This window comes from Scomber scombrus, chromosome 23, assembly GCF_963691925.1.
Source record: "Scomber scombrus chromosome 23, fScoSco1.1, whole genome shotgun sequence".
NCBI classification, from domain to species: Eukaryota; Metazoa; Chordata; class Actinopteri; order Scombriformes; family Scombridae; genus Scomber; species Scomber scombrus.
In genome coordinates, this window is record NC_084992.1 from 21509770 (window position 1) to 21528525 (window position 18756).

At 39.5% G+C, this 18756-nt stretch overlaps 1 protein-coding gene across 1 annotated transcript in view; it reads right to left on the reverse strand.

Annotated features, from left to right (window-relative positions):
* ank2b (ankyrin 2b, neuronal) overlaps positions 1 to 8192 on the reverse strand; it is a 199924-nt gene extending 191732 nt beyond the window's left edge. The window contains exon 1 of the mRNA XM_062444328.1: positions 7901 to 8192. Within this exon, the coding sequence (XP_062300312.1) occupies positions 7901 to 7987 (87 nt within the window). The 5' untranslated portion in view covers positions 7988 to 8192. The remainder of the gene's footprint in view (positions 1 to 7900) is intronic.
* Positions 8193 to 18756: the final 10564 nt, after the last annotated feature.

Sequence of the window (18756 nt, forward strand, 5' to 3'; positions counted from 1 at the left end):
AATCTCTCTAAATATTCCCGTCTATATAGTCAAACCTGAGTTTTGTTTCCCCCTTCCTCCCCACCCTGTGGCAGCATATAAGTGGGATATTGACTGAGGTGGGTGGAGGGAGGATGGCTGAATGGCAGGGTTTGTTGGTGCCGGTGGGCAGGTTTAGGGATGGGATTTTACAGACATCTGCTGATTTTTTATATCAAACGCTCATAGGTGGATGTGCTAGGTGAAAAAAACGAATGGGAAATGAGTCATGAATCATGATTTAATGGCCCAACTCTTTAAGTTTCTGTCCAAATAAATGTGATCTTTATTTAAATAAATAACTAAACTTTGTGAGTGAACTGTGTATAGTGTGAGTAGAGTTTAGGGTTAGCCAGCATTAGTAAAACATGAAAAACATAACATTGATACTGCCTAATAGCAACACAGCAGCTTGAGAAGCAACACAAAGATGCACTGACACTGTACAACAGTTTAGATTAGTTTTGTAGCTTATGTCTCCTTTTTTTCTATAAACATGGCCACATTGCTTATGTTGCTCCTTGGCTTGGTGTAGTAGTTTCCAGGCTTAGCTGGATAACAGCAGCTCATTTAACAGCTTAACAACATAATTGCAAATGCCAAATTGTCAGTTTAGGTGCTAAATGCTGTGGTGCTTATTCTTAAACATCACTACTAACAAGTCTGCCTGGTAAGATAGTGTAAGTTTATTCACATACAGTCTGAATATCCCTGCTTGCTATAAACCCTCCACTCAGAGGTGTCTAGATTAAAGGAGACTGGTTTTTTTACTGTAAAATGAGATGAAAGTGATTTCCATGGGACTTAAAGAAACTAGGTGATGTTTGATGTTTCCAGGAGATGAACAGAAAACTGTGACTATATGCACCAGAGAGAGAAAAAAGGGGAAATCTGTAAAATAATGATTATGCATTGTATTATTACATCTAATCTGAGAAACTTTAAAGATTTGCTACATGCTATAGTTACACGTGTATATAGTTCAGGCCATTAGTGTATTGCTCCTCATATATTCTTAAGTAGCCTTGTTCTGCTGAGAAAATGCTTAGTCACGTCCTGCAAGGTGGAGGCAGACAGACAGAGGCGGATGCTTGGATTTGTGACTGCAGAGGAAGAAACGATGTGCCCTTAGTTTGCTCTTATATATCATACTGTTCAAATACACACTAGATGGATACACATGCACCGACTGATCCTGTCTGTGTTTGCTACATAGGTGTTATACATGTGAAGTGAGCACATATGCAGCTTTTTACTTTTCTAAAGGTGATAATTGGATCTACTGGTTCAGTTTGGTCTGTGCTTCATTGTAGCAGTGTGAGGGTTCAGTGACATCTCTTCAGGTGATGGATCTAAGTGTCAGACAGCAGCAGGAGACACACACACCAACCTCCATTACCTCTCTACAATAACTCAATGTCTTTGATCTATCTCCTGCTTTCTGTTTCTTCTCCTAAGGGTTAGTACATTAATAAACATACTGTATTTGTGTACATATTTACTGAGAAAAGGTTTTTAAAATCTGTTTATTTTTCTGTAATAACATAACACCCACTATAGTTGCTATTTTCTAGAGGGCATGAATTGTTACTATCACTTGCCATACAAAATCAATTCCGACAGCCTGATGTTACAGGACAACCTGTGGCTGTGAGTTTGACAGTCTGGTAATTTGCCATTCCCATTTGAACCCATCAAATAAACAGCCCACAGCTAACAGAGACAGCTAACGGTAGCTACACCCCCTCCCTTCTATAATGCAGGATGAAGTCAGCACTGACTGTGCCAGAGCTGCTGGTGACTCAGCAGGAGTTAAAATAACATGAAAAGTAATGTTAATTGAAATCAGTCCTGGAGCTAACAAGATAGGCTAACTAGCTTCTACTCTCAGAGCAGTATGAATGTTATAAAGGAACAGACTCAAAATCATCTCAATGGTCGATTCAACCATTCAACATGGAAAAATGATTAATAATTGAACTTATTTGCAGCTTGAGGTGTCTCTTTTATAATGGCGGCCAATGGCAAAAATACTTCTCAACATGAATGGAATTTTTCAGTTGTAGTGCCGCTGTTGGCCACTGAGACCAACTGGCAGCAAAGCTCAAAATACATCCATTGATGTTCACCAACAAGTAGCACACCACAGAGTGACAACACCATCTGCTAATAATGCCATCATTATAATATGATAACAGCATACATATAGTTTATATTACCTTACACAAAAACAAAAAACAACAGCTTCAAAATCATTTTAGCCTGGTGTACAGTTATCCCTTTAATAAGAATATTTTCTGTTCTTCCTAGCTACTGCCGTCTGACTTCCCGACCACAAACAACCAGAACATCGGCATCTGACACTGATGAATTGTACGTTATTTACTGATAGGCTGATGTTAGTCAACAAGGGGAATATCGGCCGATACCAATATTTGGCCAATAGATTGGTGCATCCCTAGTACAGTTTGATCACCTTATGCAGAAAGTTTAACTCATTTAAATTTTAAGCTTTAAAAAAAAAGATGTTAGTGTAACAATTTTACTGGTCACCTTATTTCTCTTCTCCACATATATCTGGTTTACCTGAAAGGTTATATTCACAGCCTGTCTGACTGCCCCATCTGATTTCCTTTTATTGATTTCTGTGTTCCCAGATCGTAGCAATTAACTTGGTGAGAACAATTTTATTGCTGCCAACAACAATATATGGCCAAAACTACAAAAGTAAGGATTCAGGCGATACATTCCCCTTCAGATTCAAATCCCTGTTTGAAATTCAAACCTTAACTCAGTCTCCCTCCTCATCAGTCCACATTTCTGACTGAGCTACAAAGACTGAACTGAAGCCTAATGTGTTACCTTGGTGACTATCATATTAAGATCCTTTAATGAGTCACTACCAAACCATTACATCGCTCTTTTGCCTTCTGTCCCTCGTTCTGTTTTCATCCATCGACATGGTCACAGTCTGATTTTGTCTGTCACAATCTGACCTTGCTAGAGACGGGGGGAAAAAAGAGTAGCAGATGTCCTCCTCTACAGGGGCAGACCTGGTGGCAAACTACACAGTCACCCCCCTCCAATTCCCCTATCCGTCATCACTGGCCACGCACTCCTGTTTGCAAGGTTAATCACTCCATTTTACACACCCGGAGATGAATGTCCTGAAGGCTTCGACGGCTAAAAACAGGAACTTTCTTTTGTTTGAGGACGGAGCTACTGAGGTGAAATGAAAGGAAGAAGCTCATTTGTTCTTCGTGGCGGTGTAGCCTGGAGGAAGTCATAGGCTTCCTCAGTGGCTGTGAATGAGTGACTCAGTTCATGCTCCCTGATGCATAGAATTTCATCTGATTACAGCATGTCTCAAATTATTCTATGTTCGTACAAAAATGAGACCCTGCCAGAGAAAATATTGCAGGCTTTAGCACATTCCTCTCAGAATCTGGACTGATCCGTGTCTTTTACCGACCACAAGAAGGCGCCAAAGTTGAGGATTCTTGAATGCTAATACAAACTTAAGTCCATAATACAAAATTAAAATTGTCCACAGAAGCCCATAATGATTATATGATTGTACTGATTATAAGAAAAAGAATATAAGAACAAAACAACCTACTTAGCTGATCAGTGAAACCTCCACTCATGTCTCAAACATCATTACTCCCTTAAGGAAAGTGAGTCCAATAGAATCTATGAATATATAAGTATTTATGATGATCACACATTTACAGGTTGAGAACAAAAACAAAAAAAAACAATAAAACTAAATTCACGAGCTGTAAAATGTGGACTTTCAGATTCAGATTTTTTTAATTTTAAACTACCTTGTTGAACAGTTGTCACTAAAATACATTGCTTGTATCGTGGGTGCCTAAAAAAAGGTGTTGAATGCATTTCCTTCCTCAAAACATTCGCAAAACTCTGTCTTTGAATAGAATAAAGTCTGCATTTGTTTACATCCATGTTTGCTAGCTAAGTTATCTTCTTGCCTCTTGAGGGCACATGCTAGTTTTTCGACACATTACTGCCACTAACTGTCTAAAAGTGGAACTGCATGAATTGGCCAGCTCATCTAAAGATTGCTCCATTGCACCAGTAGTGGTCAAAAACTCCACAGATGTCAGTAAAATGAGGACTTTCTGAAGCTGTTACAGTAGGCCCAGCAGGGGTTAACCCTACACTTCACCTGGGTGGCAAGCAAGACAATGGTACTTGGCTTGGGTCTTGAGGAGTTTTGGAATGTATTCACTGACAAATACCCTAAACTGTACACATTGCACTCACATACTGACAACTTCATATTTTCTTTTATGGTCACTGCAACCTCACTGTCACACACATGCTCTCTCTCGCTCTCTTTTCCTCTCTCTCTGCAGTGAGATATTCCATGAAGGAGCTACGGTACTTGTATAACAAAGATGCTTAGGCCCATCGAGGGGTCAAGTCAGACCCTGTAGGCCACCTGGCTTGCAATACATTCTGCATTGACAGGACTTGGTCTGAGTTTTGTACAAACTCTTATATATGATAGAAATGAAAATGCTGTGTCATTTGATTGTTCACATTCACAGACTCTCAAGGACCTGAGACTTTACTTGGACTTGCCGTAAAATATTTAACAACCGCCTTTTTGAACTGATATATAAAATATATTTCAGGTGCTAGTCAGGTGCAAAAAATAGAGCACATTTTTAGGGAAAGCAATAACGTTGATATTGCATTTTCTGATGAGATGGACTCTTAACTTCTCAAGCATACAAAACAGTGAATAAAGTCTTTCTGAAAGTTAAAAGGTTGAAACATCCATACTCACATGATAACAGGGAAATTCTTTGCAGTGGTAATTTGGAGTGCTTACAGGAAATACTGCAACTGTGGTTGGATGGAAAACACTGGCTAATAGACAACAGACACATCATGACTGACTGTTGTAGCTGTGGAGTTTGACAGTCCTCAGCAATGCCTCTTAGACTTAACTACCTAATGTTTTTCAATGTCCAGACAACTTCAAATCCCTGCAAGAAACTTCTGTTCTAGCAATACTTAATAAGAAATACTTAAATAAAAAATGTATGTGTGCTCTTAAAACTTCAACTGGTCTGCCAGCTTGATTGAGACCCATCAAGATGGTATATAAGCTATCAAATATGTGATGATATGAGGTAGTATACAGCTTGTGCACAGCAAGGTCACACAGTTTTTTTGTGTTTTTTTTATTCACAGAGGCCGGGTTACATCAGAGGGTAGCACAGCACAGTTTATCCATGCGACCTCACAAAATATGTGATGCTGGAAGCTTTCTGAAGAAACCACTACTCACAGAGCTGGTCATGAGCACTGACAACTGAGTCTGCTACACATGAATCTGTGCCACAGTTTCACAAGATCAATCATTCATTCACTAGATCAATGAGCTCATCAAGTTAACTTGAATGGTACTGACAAGCCAGTGGCTAATGCATAGTATATAAGGTTACAACTTCAGCATTTTTTAACTATAAGCCAAACAATGAGAATAAGCAAACCAAATGAAACAATTTAACACTTAGAATAAAGAAAAATTGTGAAGTCACAGAAGATGTTATGAAAGGTTGTAAGTGGTGATAGTGGATGTCTCATTTGCTCTCAGCAGGGATGTGATTGGATCTTTATGACAGATATTGGGTCAACTTGCTGGAATACTGTCCTCTCAAGAAAAATTAGAGCATCAGTCATTTCAGCAATGCCCAAAAGCAACATACAGTATGTAAGAGATCAAGTCCTCTAGCGTCCATACTAATCATGTCTGTTATCCTTGTCATATTTACTCCCTGAAAATATGGGAACACCAGAGGCTGCAGTCCGTTTCTTTTAACCCGTGAATGTGGGAAATCCTGTACCTTAACCAAGTAATAATAATTGTGACCATGGTGACAATTATTTAAATTTACCTAATCAAATCTTAACCATAGTGGTCTAAGATCATAAAAACATTAGAATTTGGAAAACTTGTTGTGTAATACATGACTGTCAGAGCAGTTAACATGATGAATATTCAGGTTGGGTTCAAATCAGCACAGATTCTTGATCAAACATCACACAAAGGGTTAAACCCTCAAACTAATTCAATATATAATGGTTCTCAAACTACAGCACTGCAACGCACTATAAGCCATTTACCTCAACCAAACAGGGTTATATAAAAGTGGATGCCACAGCTATGATGAATCTGCTTTGGACTGTCTGGCTCTCCGTTCTTCAAAAGGTCGGCACCATCATGATAGCGCACTATTGGTCAAAGGTCAGCTCAAATTCTTATATCAAGGTTGACCAGCACTGAACTTGGCAATTCCATTGAAATAAATTGATTTTAGTCCAAATTTTTGCCATTTATTTACCGGTATGACCGTAATTTAATAAGACACTAACTTAATTACCAAAAGTAGGTAAAGGTCTACAGTGTAATGGATCCACAGTAACCTGATGGATCACTACTATAAATAAGCATGTGATCTGTATGTAAGTTATTGCCTGAACCGATAACCTTCACCAGACACTGTCCTTAAACATGACCAGCCCTAATTACATATTTTCAAAACACACACCCAGCTTTCGCATGATTTACATGCTTACACACTGTTTGCACTTTACTATCATCAATGTGCAGGATTTTTGGAGTACAGAAATCCTAATAAGCCAAACTGCACCTTTAGATCATTTCTCACAGACCCGATGTGCCCTCTGTACTCAGGTTGAAGAACAAGCTGCCTGAGCTGTACATTTGACATTCACTTTGCATTCCTGCCACCAGTCATGTGAACACGTTAGGACATCAGAGCCACCAGATACTGATACCACCATACACCTGTTGTGAAGGCATCAGTTTGGAGTAGGCCCCAAACAAATCACCTCTGCAAAGACAACATGTTGTATAGTGGCACATATCCATCTGTGTTTATCCCTGTCTGACAGAAACACATGTTGGCTCTCTTATGTATGCCTCATTCACAAGCACACCACCATAAACTGCAGTTTGGTGGGTCAGAGAAAAGAAAAGAAATTCATTCATAATTCAAAACACTCAGGACTATGATTTTAAATGCAAAAATAAACCAAAAAGTGCAGCACTGAGTGGGCCACACTCTGTAAATAGGTGGGTGCTGACAGTGCATAGGGTGATAATGTATTTCCAACATCTCAAGCAAACACCACAATCATTAGTGGCTCTGGATAAACAGCAGTAATAGGATTAGCAGTCCAGAGAACTTCATGACTTTCCAGCAATCATTTGGACAGAAATGCGAGTGTCACATTCAAGGAAACGCCTGCTGTCCCTTTACGGGACAAACTATCCTCCACCACTCCAGTAACAAAATCAGCAACGTGCAAATAGCGTGTCAGCAGCGACGACACGCCCCACCAAACTCCATTAAAAATCCCTCAATTTAACGTTTTCCTTGGGCGTCAGCAAATCTGCGTATGTGACGGAGGATGACTCAGGCGTTTGCAAAAGTCTGATAGCGTCTTGTCAAATTCGGCGTGCACTTGATTCAACAAATGACACTTGTTCCAATAAAATCTAAACTTTTACAAGAGATCATGCAGCTTCATTATAACTCATCACTGTTTGTTTTGTTGACCTGATTACTGTAAAAAAAAAATTTATATTTGGACATCATCTCAAATTAAGCATGATTAATTAATGAATACAAGCCGAATTAAAGAGTAGTTTCTGATGAGTCAGATCATCTAAAATCAAGCTCATGCACACTTTAGTCTTTGCAGATGCCGTAGTAAGTCTTAAAGTGATGTTTTTTTATAAAGAGTTTGGTATGTTGATTTCTCCACATCAACGTGGAAGGAGCGCTATCGGACACGCAAAAGGGGCTCAGGCGCTTACCTGTCGGGTGGTCGCAGACTGCTCATTCTCGCTGGGTGAAGGCGTCCCTCCTTCCAGCGATGCTGGGGTGACCGGAGAAGTAGCCATGTTCCCCCGGTCAGTCACTCACTAACAGCTGCTCCTGGTGACACTTTCCGCGGTGTCGTCCAGCATTCAGCCCCGCTGCCCGCTGCTGCTGAGAGAGGACCGGTGACGGTAATGGTTTTCTATCCCTGCACAGTGACTCTCTGTCCGGCTGCACAGTGGAGCCACTGTCCCTTCTCCGGACGGTGCTCGTATGCTTGTAATCCGGTAGTCCAGTCTAGTGGGATGACGTTCTACTCGGGTCTCTCACTCACTCACTCTTTATCTCACACACACACACACACACACACACACACACACACACACACACACACACACACACACACACACACACACACACACACCTCTGTCACTTTTCTTGTCTTTCTCATTTCACTGTGCTTTCCAACATTTCCAAAGTAGCAAGATCATTTTTATTTTATATTTTTATTCTTGTACTGTGTGACACATCAGTGAGTGTCTGCGTTCGTGCGTGTGTTTATGAATCTGGGTTGCTGCACTTCCTCCAGCACTGACTGGCAAGTCCCTTTTATTTGAGCTCCTGCAACAATTTGTTGGCATGACAGGAGTGAATCCCATGTTATGACATGTGTATAATACAATAAAACAGGTTAAACAATTCCATTTCTTGAAGCAGAATATAGATAATTCTGTGCTTGTAGGATGAACACATGAGGTAAATACATTTGTACACTGTGTCAGATTCCTGCCACCCACACACACACTTTGTGTCAGATCTCACACTTTTCTGGTCTTGACGTTGCACGCCTGCTTTGAAATTCATCCCAGCAGTTGTAAGTCCACTTGTCATATTACGACATGATCTTCTACACTTGGCCTGCACACTGATGCATGTTAGGTTGTGACTTTTTTTATTAGAAGGCTACAGGCAATCTGAAAATGGAGCTAACAAATGACAAACCTTGTAAAGGAATTGTACTTGAAAGGCTGGTTCTCAGCACTCTTTTAAAAGGAGACAAGTGCAACAACAAAAAAGCAAGGTGCTCCTCATCTTATGACATACACCTGCCCCTCACCCTGCAGCAGGCTGTGGGGGATGGTGCTGGTCTCTGTAATGGGGGGTTGGGGTATCAAGAGGGATCCCTCAGCCGTTGGAGCGGTCACAGGGGATCCTTGGCAGGGGTGTGGTGCTGAGATGGGGATGAGGAGGAGGAGAGTTGAGGAGGGGTTGGTTCTAGCTTATTGGTTAAAGTGATTAAAGGGCGGTGACTGCCCCTCTGAATGACCCCATATAAAAAAGGCAGAATGGGAGAGGGGCCTCCTCACCAAAATCCAATCTTCCAGGATGGACAGATATGCAATAGATGTATGAAAGACCAAAACAATTATATTATGGGGAAAAAATAAAGTAGATGGATTGAAAACATATTTTCACATATTGTATATTTATTTGTAATCATGTGTCAATGTCAGGAATCTTCTGTACTGCTTTGGCAATATAGATTTCTGATTTGTGATGCCAATAAAGCACATAAACAAGAGGCAACACATTGATTTTTGGCTACCATGTCACTGAACGGTAGGGCTGGTACTGGAAATGTTTGACACTATTGACAATTTAATATGAGGGTTTTGGTACCATTAATAATAAAACATGTACACTTCTCTTTATTGTTGTCTAAACACATGCAGTTGTACTGGAATTAGAATTCAAATTTGGCCAAATTTAGATTAAATCAGGAACTAACTGATCAACTAATAAGTCAACAATACTAAGAATCAGACATTCACATCTGGTACCACACACACATTTAGTTCATTACCAAAAAAAGTACTGAGGTTCAATACCTGTACTCACTGGTACAGAAACATGAGTCCTCAGATTTTATTTCACAGCTGGTTTCAGTCTTCATCTCATCTTTTTCCGGTTGTCTACTGACTCCTGGTTGACCACTTTGACCCCTTCCTACTAGATTCTGTGAGCAGTTTTGATCTGGTGATGTTGTCTTTTTACCAATTTAATGTTCCCCACACAGCTGCTGCATGGAATTGTTTGGAGCATTGTGCTTTATTACAGACAAAAACTCCAGTGTGTTGCTTCATTGTTTTGTTTTTGTTATTTGAAATATAGTTTGGCTCTGACTTTCATAATATGAAATGGACCGTCTGTTACCCAGTCCCTCAGTGTTTAACACTTTCCAACAACACTGACCAATTCTTCTCTTCTCCTAGTTTACAGCCTTAAAGCAAGAATATCCTATGTAACCTTTGAAAGAGGAAGCAACACAATATTCCTATTAGAAATTTAAAGTTCAGATCAAAGCAATAAAACATACTTTTCCCTATTCAGTAGTTGTGCTGCTACAACTTTATTTAGTCTGATACAGAAGCTTATGATGGCTAACGTTCGCTCATGTTAATCATAATACTGCTGTACAGTATAACTGACAGTTTTAGCATTTACCACTGTCCCATAATATGAGCCACAGTGGCAAGGGCGCCGCCAGGGATTTTGAGCCCTATGAAAAGACATCACATTGGGCTCCACCACAACACACATAGGTCATGCCAAACATGCGCAATTGCTCTAACCGCAACTCTACCTGTGCAGGCCTTTATTTACTGACAATGAGCTGTGATAATATAATAGGCAACTCAGTGGAAATCACTAAATGATGAAAGACTGACACTATGTGCTGAAGGCCAGCTTTTACAGTCCAAATGTATTCTTGATGTTAAAATTCTTAAATGGAAATTTTTATCTATAAAATGATATAATGAACAAATCAGTAGTAGAACTAAGTATATGACCAATTCTTATCATTGAAAAGGATTTAATCATTCTTGTTTTCATAATAACATAAAAAAAGACATTCACACAAACTTCCCTCAGTAATGTTATGTGTCATGTCATTCAACACACTGTTGCTCACCTCATTCTTCAGTTTGCAATAGGGCTGCTATGATGATTGGGGGGGGGGTCTGAAGATCCATTGGTTGGTCCTGGCACCAGAAGCAGAGACAACTGAGTTAGTATGGATAGCTTGTTAAAAGTTTACCTGCATTGATTAAATGTCAGATAAAACAGGAGTAAAATGCAAACACTCTGAACTTTCTGTTAAGTTTGTGTAAAGTAAGAATAAATATGTGTTCTGAGTTTGACATACCACAGAAAAGTGTTTCGTTAACCACCCTGCCAAATTCTCCCAAACGCTGTGGGCGTGCCCGCCGAGTTCTCTTAAGCCCCGCCCCCTACCAAGTGTCACCTGTCAATCAAAGTCACCACCTCTACCTAAAACATGGACGCTATGTCTGAGAGCTTTCTGCCGCTAGCTTGGCGGCTAACTCGGCGGCTAACTCAGCTAACTGGCTAACTGTAGACTAAAGTAGTAGTAGCAGTATTAGTAGTGTGCTGAATGTATTTATACCTCTACAGCAGCAGGGGCGGGTTTATGCTAATGTTATAAGGTGATTTTTTTTTCAGACCCGCCCACTAAATCCTGAACACAGACATTTTGAAACACAGTTTGTGAAGCCTAGCTCCAGAATTCAAATCTAAATGGTTGAAATGCTTTTTACACATTTTTGAGAAATACATTTATGACCTATTTAATGTGTTTAGAAGACAATGGCTGAATTCACTTTACACAAACTTTAAGATATTAACAGTAACTAATCTTAGGGAAGCAAAAGTAACATGAACCTGTTTCACTGTGGACTAGGTTAACTTCCACCACTCATGGACTAGACCCACCTTCGTATGAAAAACTGGGTGACATAAAGTCTCCTTCTCAGTTCTCTCTCTTGTCATTCTTTTCTTTGCTTTCATTTTTGGGAGCCTACTTGTATTGTATGAAGCAGTTGAAACTCACGTAGCTTCTCCTAACTTGTAATTTACCGCCAGTAAGTGTCTCACCTGGTTTGGATGCAGGACTGAACCATTTCATGTAAACAAAGGGGGGTGTTTGGGCACAACAGAAGCTTTGGAGGGTTAATTTTTACCAGAAACAAGAAAAATAAAGCGTTAGTTTCATGAGTACATTGTAAATATATTAATATACATATAATATTAATGATGATAAGTGAATTTAAAAAATAACTAATATTATTCTAATATTTTTGGGCCCCTGTCAGTCACAGGCCCATAAAATCATCCTAACTTTTTAGCTTAGGGTGTAATGCCATATTTTGGTAAATCTTTACATGAACATGTCATTTTGATTATGAGTACACCAACAAACTGTAAATGCTTTTCAATAAACCCTAAAAAGTCTGGGTTTAACACAGAATTGGGTGATAATTTATACCGTATGCTTTATAAACAGTCAAACCAGACCAGGTTAATTTTGAACTGGACAAAAGTTGCACAGTTGGCAGGAAGACAACAGGAGGATTAAGCTAAAGCTGATCAATACCTGTGTTGTAATTGTTAAAATCTATATAAAATCACATTCACCCTTTAAAGACAGGATGACTTTAACTGACACCTTTTGCTCCTGCACTCACACCCATGAGTGGTGGGTGGGGTTTCTGATTCAATTAGCCAATTGATGGTTGGACTACAGCAGACAGAACAGAGCTGCCAGTGGTAGCTGGAAGAAAGATGGATGATGTAATATTTCTTAGTGGAGGAAGAACTGGGAGCAGAAGGTTGCAAACCTTGTTAATCAGAAAAAGACAGATGAGATGGAGACTTGTGCTGGACAGATCAGAGATCATAGGGTAAGGGCGTAGGGTTCATCTCAGGATTTCATTGTCTCTGAGCTGTGTGCAGGGTTTTTATATGCACGAGGGAGTCTGAGAGAAGGCAAGGAGGTTATTTTAGCATTGTGCTGAAATGACTCAGTTCACCTGTCAAAGAATATCACAAGTGGGTGAAAACACTCTATGAACAAGGACTGCAGTGGCCTCAAGGGAGAAACAAGAGTTTCAGCCTGTGGTTGTGTGTGTTAGTGTTTTATGAATAAACAGACTTATTGGCTTGGGTTGATAATGGCACAGTATGTAATATTCTATATAAACTGACCAAGTCTATGATCAACAGTGATACTTTTCTGGCTTGCAACGCTAGGAGTGATGCATTTTCATGTTCTTGCATTGTTGCATTGTGTTTAATAACTTAAAGGTATACTACGGTTTATTAAAACTTGGGTTTTTCATAGCTCAGACCATTGGTTGTATTGGCTATGAAAACACTGTACTCACCAAAGTAATTGCAGAGATCTCAGAATGTGCTAAAAGTCAGATTGATGGGGCAAGAAACACAATTAGTCAGACAATGATACACGTTGGATATAAACCAGCAGTTTCATGAATTTGGAAAGGTACTTTGTTTGAAGATAAAACTGAAAGTCAGTGCAGCCGTACTGTTGCTTATAAGTACAGTAAGTAGAGCATGGATGTATTATAAGAGTTGTATACCGGACCGAAAAAGGCGCCCATTCAATCCTATAAGAATTACTCAGCTGGCGCACACGCCAAAAAAAGTTTCTAGCCTCCGGGTTTGCTTCTACGTTATGTGACCCACCAAATATGTGCAGCAGTGTTTCCCCTGCTGGCCCCGTCCACGAGTTCCCGCTTGGCCCACAGACTTCACATTGTGATGACATCACAGATTTGTACCTACAGCTGGGAGAATCTTGAAAGCCAAAGGTGTCACAAGGCTTTTTTCCATAGCCTGGCTTACTAGCTTTTTTAAGAAGCACATAATACAACTGTACAAATGGCAAAAATGTGACCAAGCTTGTAAATCAAACTGCTGCCTCTATTAAGTTTTCACAAACGCGACTCAAATGCAAACATTGAGTTGTCGCAGCAGTCCATCGACAGCTTACGTTTCTATTGAGAATGTCGTTGCTGGCACAGATATGTCACCCGCTATTGGTTATTTCACAGGACCAAACTGAAAATCTGGGACAGGGTAGTTGTCCAGGAATGAAGGAGCTGTAGATATTGCACAGGGAGTGGGAAGAACGGGGCAGTTATCGGGGGACCGGCAGTTCAATTTTGCCCCGGGCCTCCAAACAGGTTTATCCACCCATGAAGACACAATTTATAACCCAAATGTGAGCCGAATCCCACCACAGCACTGGAATCTGAAGTCATGAAGATATTGATTGAAATGAATGAAAAAGATTCATAATACAGTCACTAAAAACAAATATATGTGAATGTAGCTCAAATTAAACATGTACATGTGATCAGATGCAGATAATGAGGTCAGAAGTGTTTGGAGACTCCAGCAGCGCCTGCGGTGGTTCAAACATGAATCAGTGACACGTTTATCTGCGCATGATCAAACATGATGTTCCCTGCTGCTCAATATTCACCTGTAACCTCTGAGAATGTCAGGACATGTCTAATGTAAATGAATTAAACCACGATCGAGCCAATTTCACGGAGTCTAGAGTCAGGTTTCTCAAAGCAGAGTAAAAGAAAAAAAGATAATTAGTAGGATATTGCTGGGGGAAGCATCATGGATGTGCTGTGCAAGTCTGGAGGGAAAGGGGATGATTGCAGCGCTGGTGTGACGTCATCCTCTGAGTCAGTGCCTGATGAACTGAAGGCCGATTTGTTGAATCTGATGATGTCTAAAAATGGTTTGAAGGCGGGTTTTTTTTTTGTTTGAGTCAGACAGAATATTCCAAATCTGAGGTTTTAGTGCATCAAACCCTGAAAAAGACAATATTATACATAGATACATTGACATCAAAATCAAAGACAGCAGACAGAGAAATCATTTAGAGTGTTAGCCTTCACATCCAATTTAAGCCATAATTACTATGAGAGGTTGTGTGTGTGTGTGTGTGTGCGTGTATGTGTGCGTGTGTAGTGTGAGGCTGCTAGGCTGAATGGAAAAATGCTTCTGTGTCACAGGAACAGACTGAGCTGTCAATCACCCTGTCACCTTCCTGCCTGGTGTGGCTCTGACATTGACAAAGGACACCTGGACAGCTGAAGACAGACACACACTGCTCCAACACACACACACACACCGACACACACACACACACACCGACACACACACACACACACACACACACACACACAGCTGCATAAATTGGAGTTGTGTTTTATAAAATCTTTTACTGTTACACTGCACTTGGAAAACCAACATTTAACACAAATCAATCAAGTTATCACTGCAGAACGCTGAGAAATTAAGCGTTTAGTTAGCTCAACTATAATTAAATCAAATATAATTGAATGGAATAATGCACATATTAGAACTTACATGGTAACGTAAACTTGCTCTGAAGTCTACCAATCATGCATTTTGGAACATACTCAGATATGTGTATGTTTATATTGTGGCTTGTCAGTGAGAGGAATGTTTTATGAAGACGAGGACGGTAAAAGAGTTTGTTACTGCTGGACTTAAACAGACAGGATTTGAATAGAGAGCATGCATTACATGTGTTCCTCCTCTCATGACATTCTCAGCATTGTCTGGTCAGGGTAGCGGAAATAAATGCTGCAGCAGCACCACCTACTGGACCTTTTAGTGAACAGGAGTTTTCAATATCCAGTCTACAGTGTGTGTATTCTTTTCTATGAGCATATTAAGTTAACACCAGATGATTTATAAAGTGAAACTCACTCAGAGCCTTAAAAAGTCAATGCATCCTTGAACTAAAATTAAAAAGGAGGGAATGGTTGTTCTATGCCAGAGGTGTCCAAACTATTCCATAAAGGTTCATGTGGCTGTAGGTTTTCATTCCAACCAAGTAGGAGCACACCAGGCTTGACTCATTTAATCAACTGATCTCAGTCTTCAGACAGTTGATTGGTCAAATTGTGTTCTCTTGATTGGTTGGAACAAAAACCCTGCAGGTACATGACCCTTTATGGAATAGTTGGACATGCCTGGTCTATGCATAATCTACATCAGTAATCATCAACCCTGCTCCTGGAGAGCTACTGCCCTGCATGTTTTAGGTTTCTCTGCACTCTAACACACCTGATTCTGATAAACAAGCAGCTGAAGCTCATCAACAGGCTTGATAAAGAGTTGATTATTAGAATCAGGTGTGTTAGAGTGCAGAGAAACCTAAAACATGCAGGGCAGTAACTCTCCAGGAGCAGGGTTGGTGACCACTGATCTACATAGAGCAGGTCTTAAGCAGCCTAGTTGGGATCGGGTCTAAGAGACAGGTTTATGGTTTAAAATGAAGTAATCATTTAAGTTAATTCTGTAAGGCCAATTTGAGAAAAACAGTCTAAATATTGTTGACCTTGCTCGAGTAGCCACAACAAAAGGGAGACACACCATGGCGATCAGTTAACACAATATTTTTATTTAATCCAAAAAACAAAACAAATTAAAGTGGTGCCAAATTAGATTAAATTATGAAGTGTGAACATCAGTGGCATCAGTAATGTACGTGCTGGGTGATGGATGTGTGCGAGTGTGTTGTAAGGTGTGGAAATCAAAATAACTACAACCAAAACTGCATTTCTGAAAACCAAAACCAAACCAAAGATGGGGCCTGTGGGTAGAACTAGAGGAGAGAAGGTTAACAAGGAAGTCTGAGCTCTCACACAGCATCTTCATGAATGAAAAATGAATCACATATAAGCTACCGGCCACCGGGCCCAGGTGCCTGAGTTACTGCAATCATCCTTTACCTGCAAGGCATAGGCTAACCACAACCCCACATGAACCCACAGATCACAATATATATCAGGTTTTATAGCAGTTTCTGATTCCTGCGTTTGAGGATAAATCAGTACCTTTTGAGGGCAGGAGGTGATTCATTTTGTCTCTAATAGTTAGAATCTTATCATAAAAAGAAGCTCATGAAGTTACCAATGAGAGTTATAGGAATACATGGATCAATAGAGTTATGACTCTTTGTCAGCTTAGCCAAAGTGCTGAAATCAGTGTTTTCACACAGTAAGAAAACTGTGTATAAACCAGGAGGAAATGAGAATATTAATGATATTCTTATGGTTGATGATCCAAATCAGCTCTCAATGAATCTGTTAAAATTAAATTAAAAAAATTACAATTCAATGATAATTCATTAGACAATCCTGTAGTTTCTCATAAATTCAAAATGTGGTGTACTTTGTAGATGTATATTTGTATATGTTGGGGACTGTAGGCTTTGTACAATCGTGTTACTTTGTAATTTTGTTTTCCCATGTGAACTTTGGTACTTCTCTCAGTGTGGGCGTGTGGGAAATAACTTGACTTGTGAACTCCTGCCAAAACAAGTATAATATTTTCTATTGATGGCAGCCTTCTATCTAAACCATTTCTCTTGTTGCTCTGTGTACTCTGCAATCTGCATGCTCTCTATCACTTGACCAGCAAGTTTGAAATGATTAGGACGTAAGGTATTGAAGATACATTCATTCTAATATTAATGGTTTGTCCTCATGGTGGCGCTAGAGGAAAGGGAAAAATCAATAGGATTCATTCCCTAAAGGTCATGAATGTGTACCCCAAATTAGAAAAGATTTGGATGAAAGATTTTCATACACTAACTCTAAAACTGAAAGTTTGACCTGATGGTGGCCCTTCAGGAAAGGTCATGTCGTCACCAAAACCAATAAGGTTCATCCTATGTGGTCATTAATGTCGTCAGTAAATTTGAAAAGATTCAAATGGAAACATTAATTCTAATTTAAAAGTTTGGCCTGATGGTGGCACTAGAGGGAAGGCAAACTAGATAATAAGTTTCATCATCAAGGGGTTATTTCTGTATTCAACAAATAAACAAAGTGCCTGACACAAAAACGTAGTCACAATTTTATTTTAATAATAAAAGATATCCCTGAGGTCAGATTCACCCCAAGGATAACATGTGTTAGTAATATTTGAGGATAATAGGAGGTTAAATCCAACAAAAACCTTGTTATAGTATTGTAAACAACAGAGAGACTAGCATGATCTATTTCCCCTTCAAGTATAATGAACAGTTGTGTTTATCAAATCTGAGGAATGTGATTAATGTACCTATTAAACTCAGTGATGGTGTCACCATGTATGCCCTACAACTACACAAATGCATTGTGGGAAACAGTGGCACTGGTTGACATAGCAACAGAACGTCCTGTTGCCACTGGCCATAGAAATCAACCCCTATCTGAGTTTATTTCTCTATTATTCTTATGTACCATAACTCATTTCTCCTCTCACCAGAATATTGTGCTTAGATGGGTAAGTTATTCTATATAAACCATATTTCTTCTAATTATATTTATTCATAGCCTATGTGTTGCTGTTATTAGCACTGTTTCGCACAATGTATCTGGTGTAGTTGTAGGGCTATTACAACACCAACACTTAGTTTAGTAGGTACATTAATGAGGTTCCTAAGATCGCACTTTCACAATATTGATGTTATAAAGTAAAGTATCATTTTATCAGGAAATAGCCTGCTTAAAAAAATCTTAATAACATTTTTCTCAATTATTTTGATTCCGCACCCACATTTGGTTGTCCCAAAACTAAATTATTAATAAAAGCAATAGCCTGAAACAACAATGTACCGTCTGAGCAATTCATGGTAATCGAATTCAGGGTAAGTATTCAGATTTACACACATACTAACACACTGATGGCAGCAAACAATCATGCAAAGTGCAGGCAACAATTTGGAGTTCAGTACCATAAAACCAACAACTGAAGTTGACAAGGGCACCACCCTTGTCAGAGGGGTAACTGTCTGAAAAATGTGTCACATCTGACTCCAATACACGTGCATAACAGTTTGTTTAGACAAAAGTCAAATTCAGTTATAGCACCATTCCTTTAACTCTCAGTAGTGATGACTTTATGAGTTTCTTTAATGATAAAATCT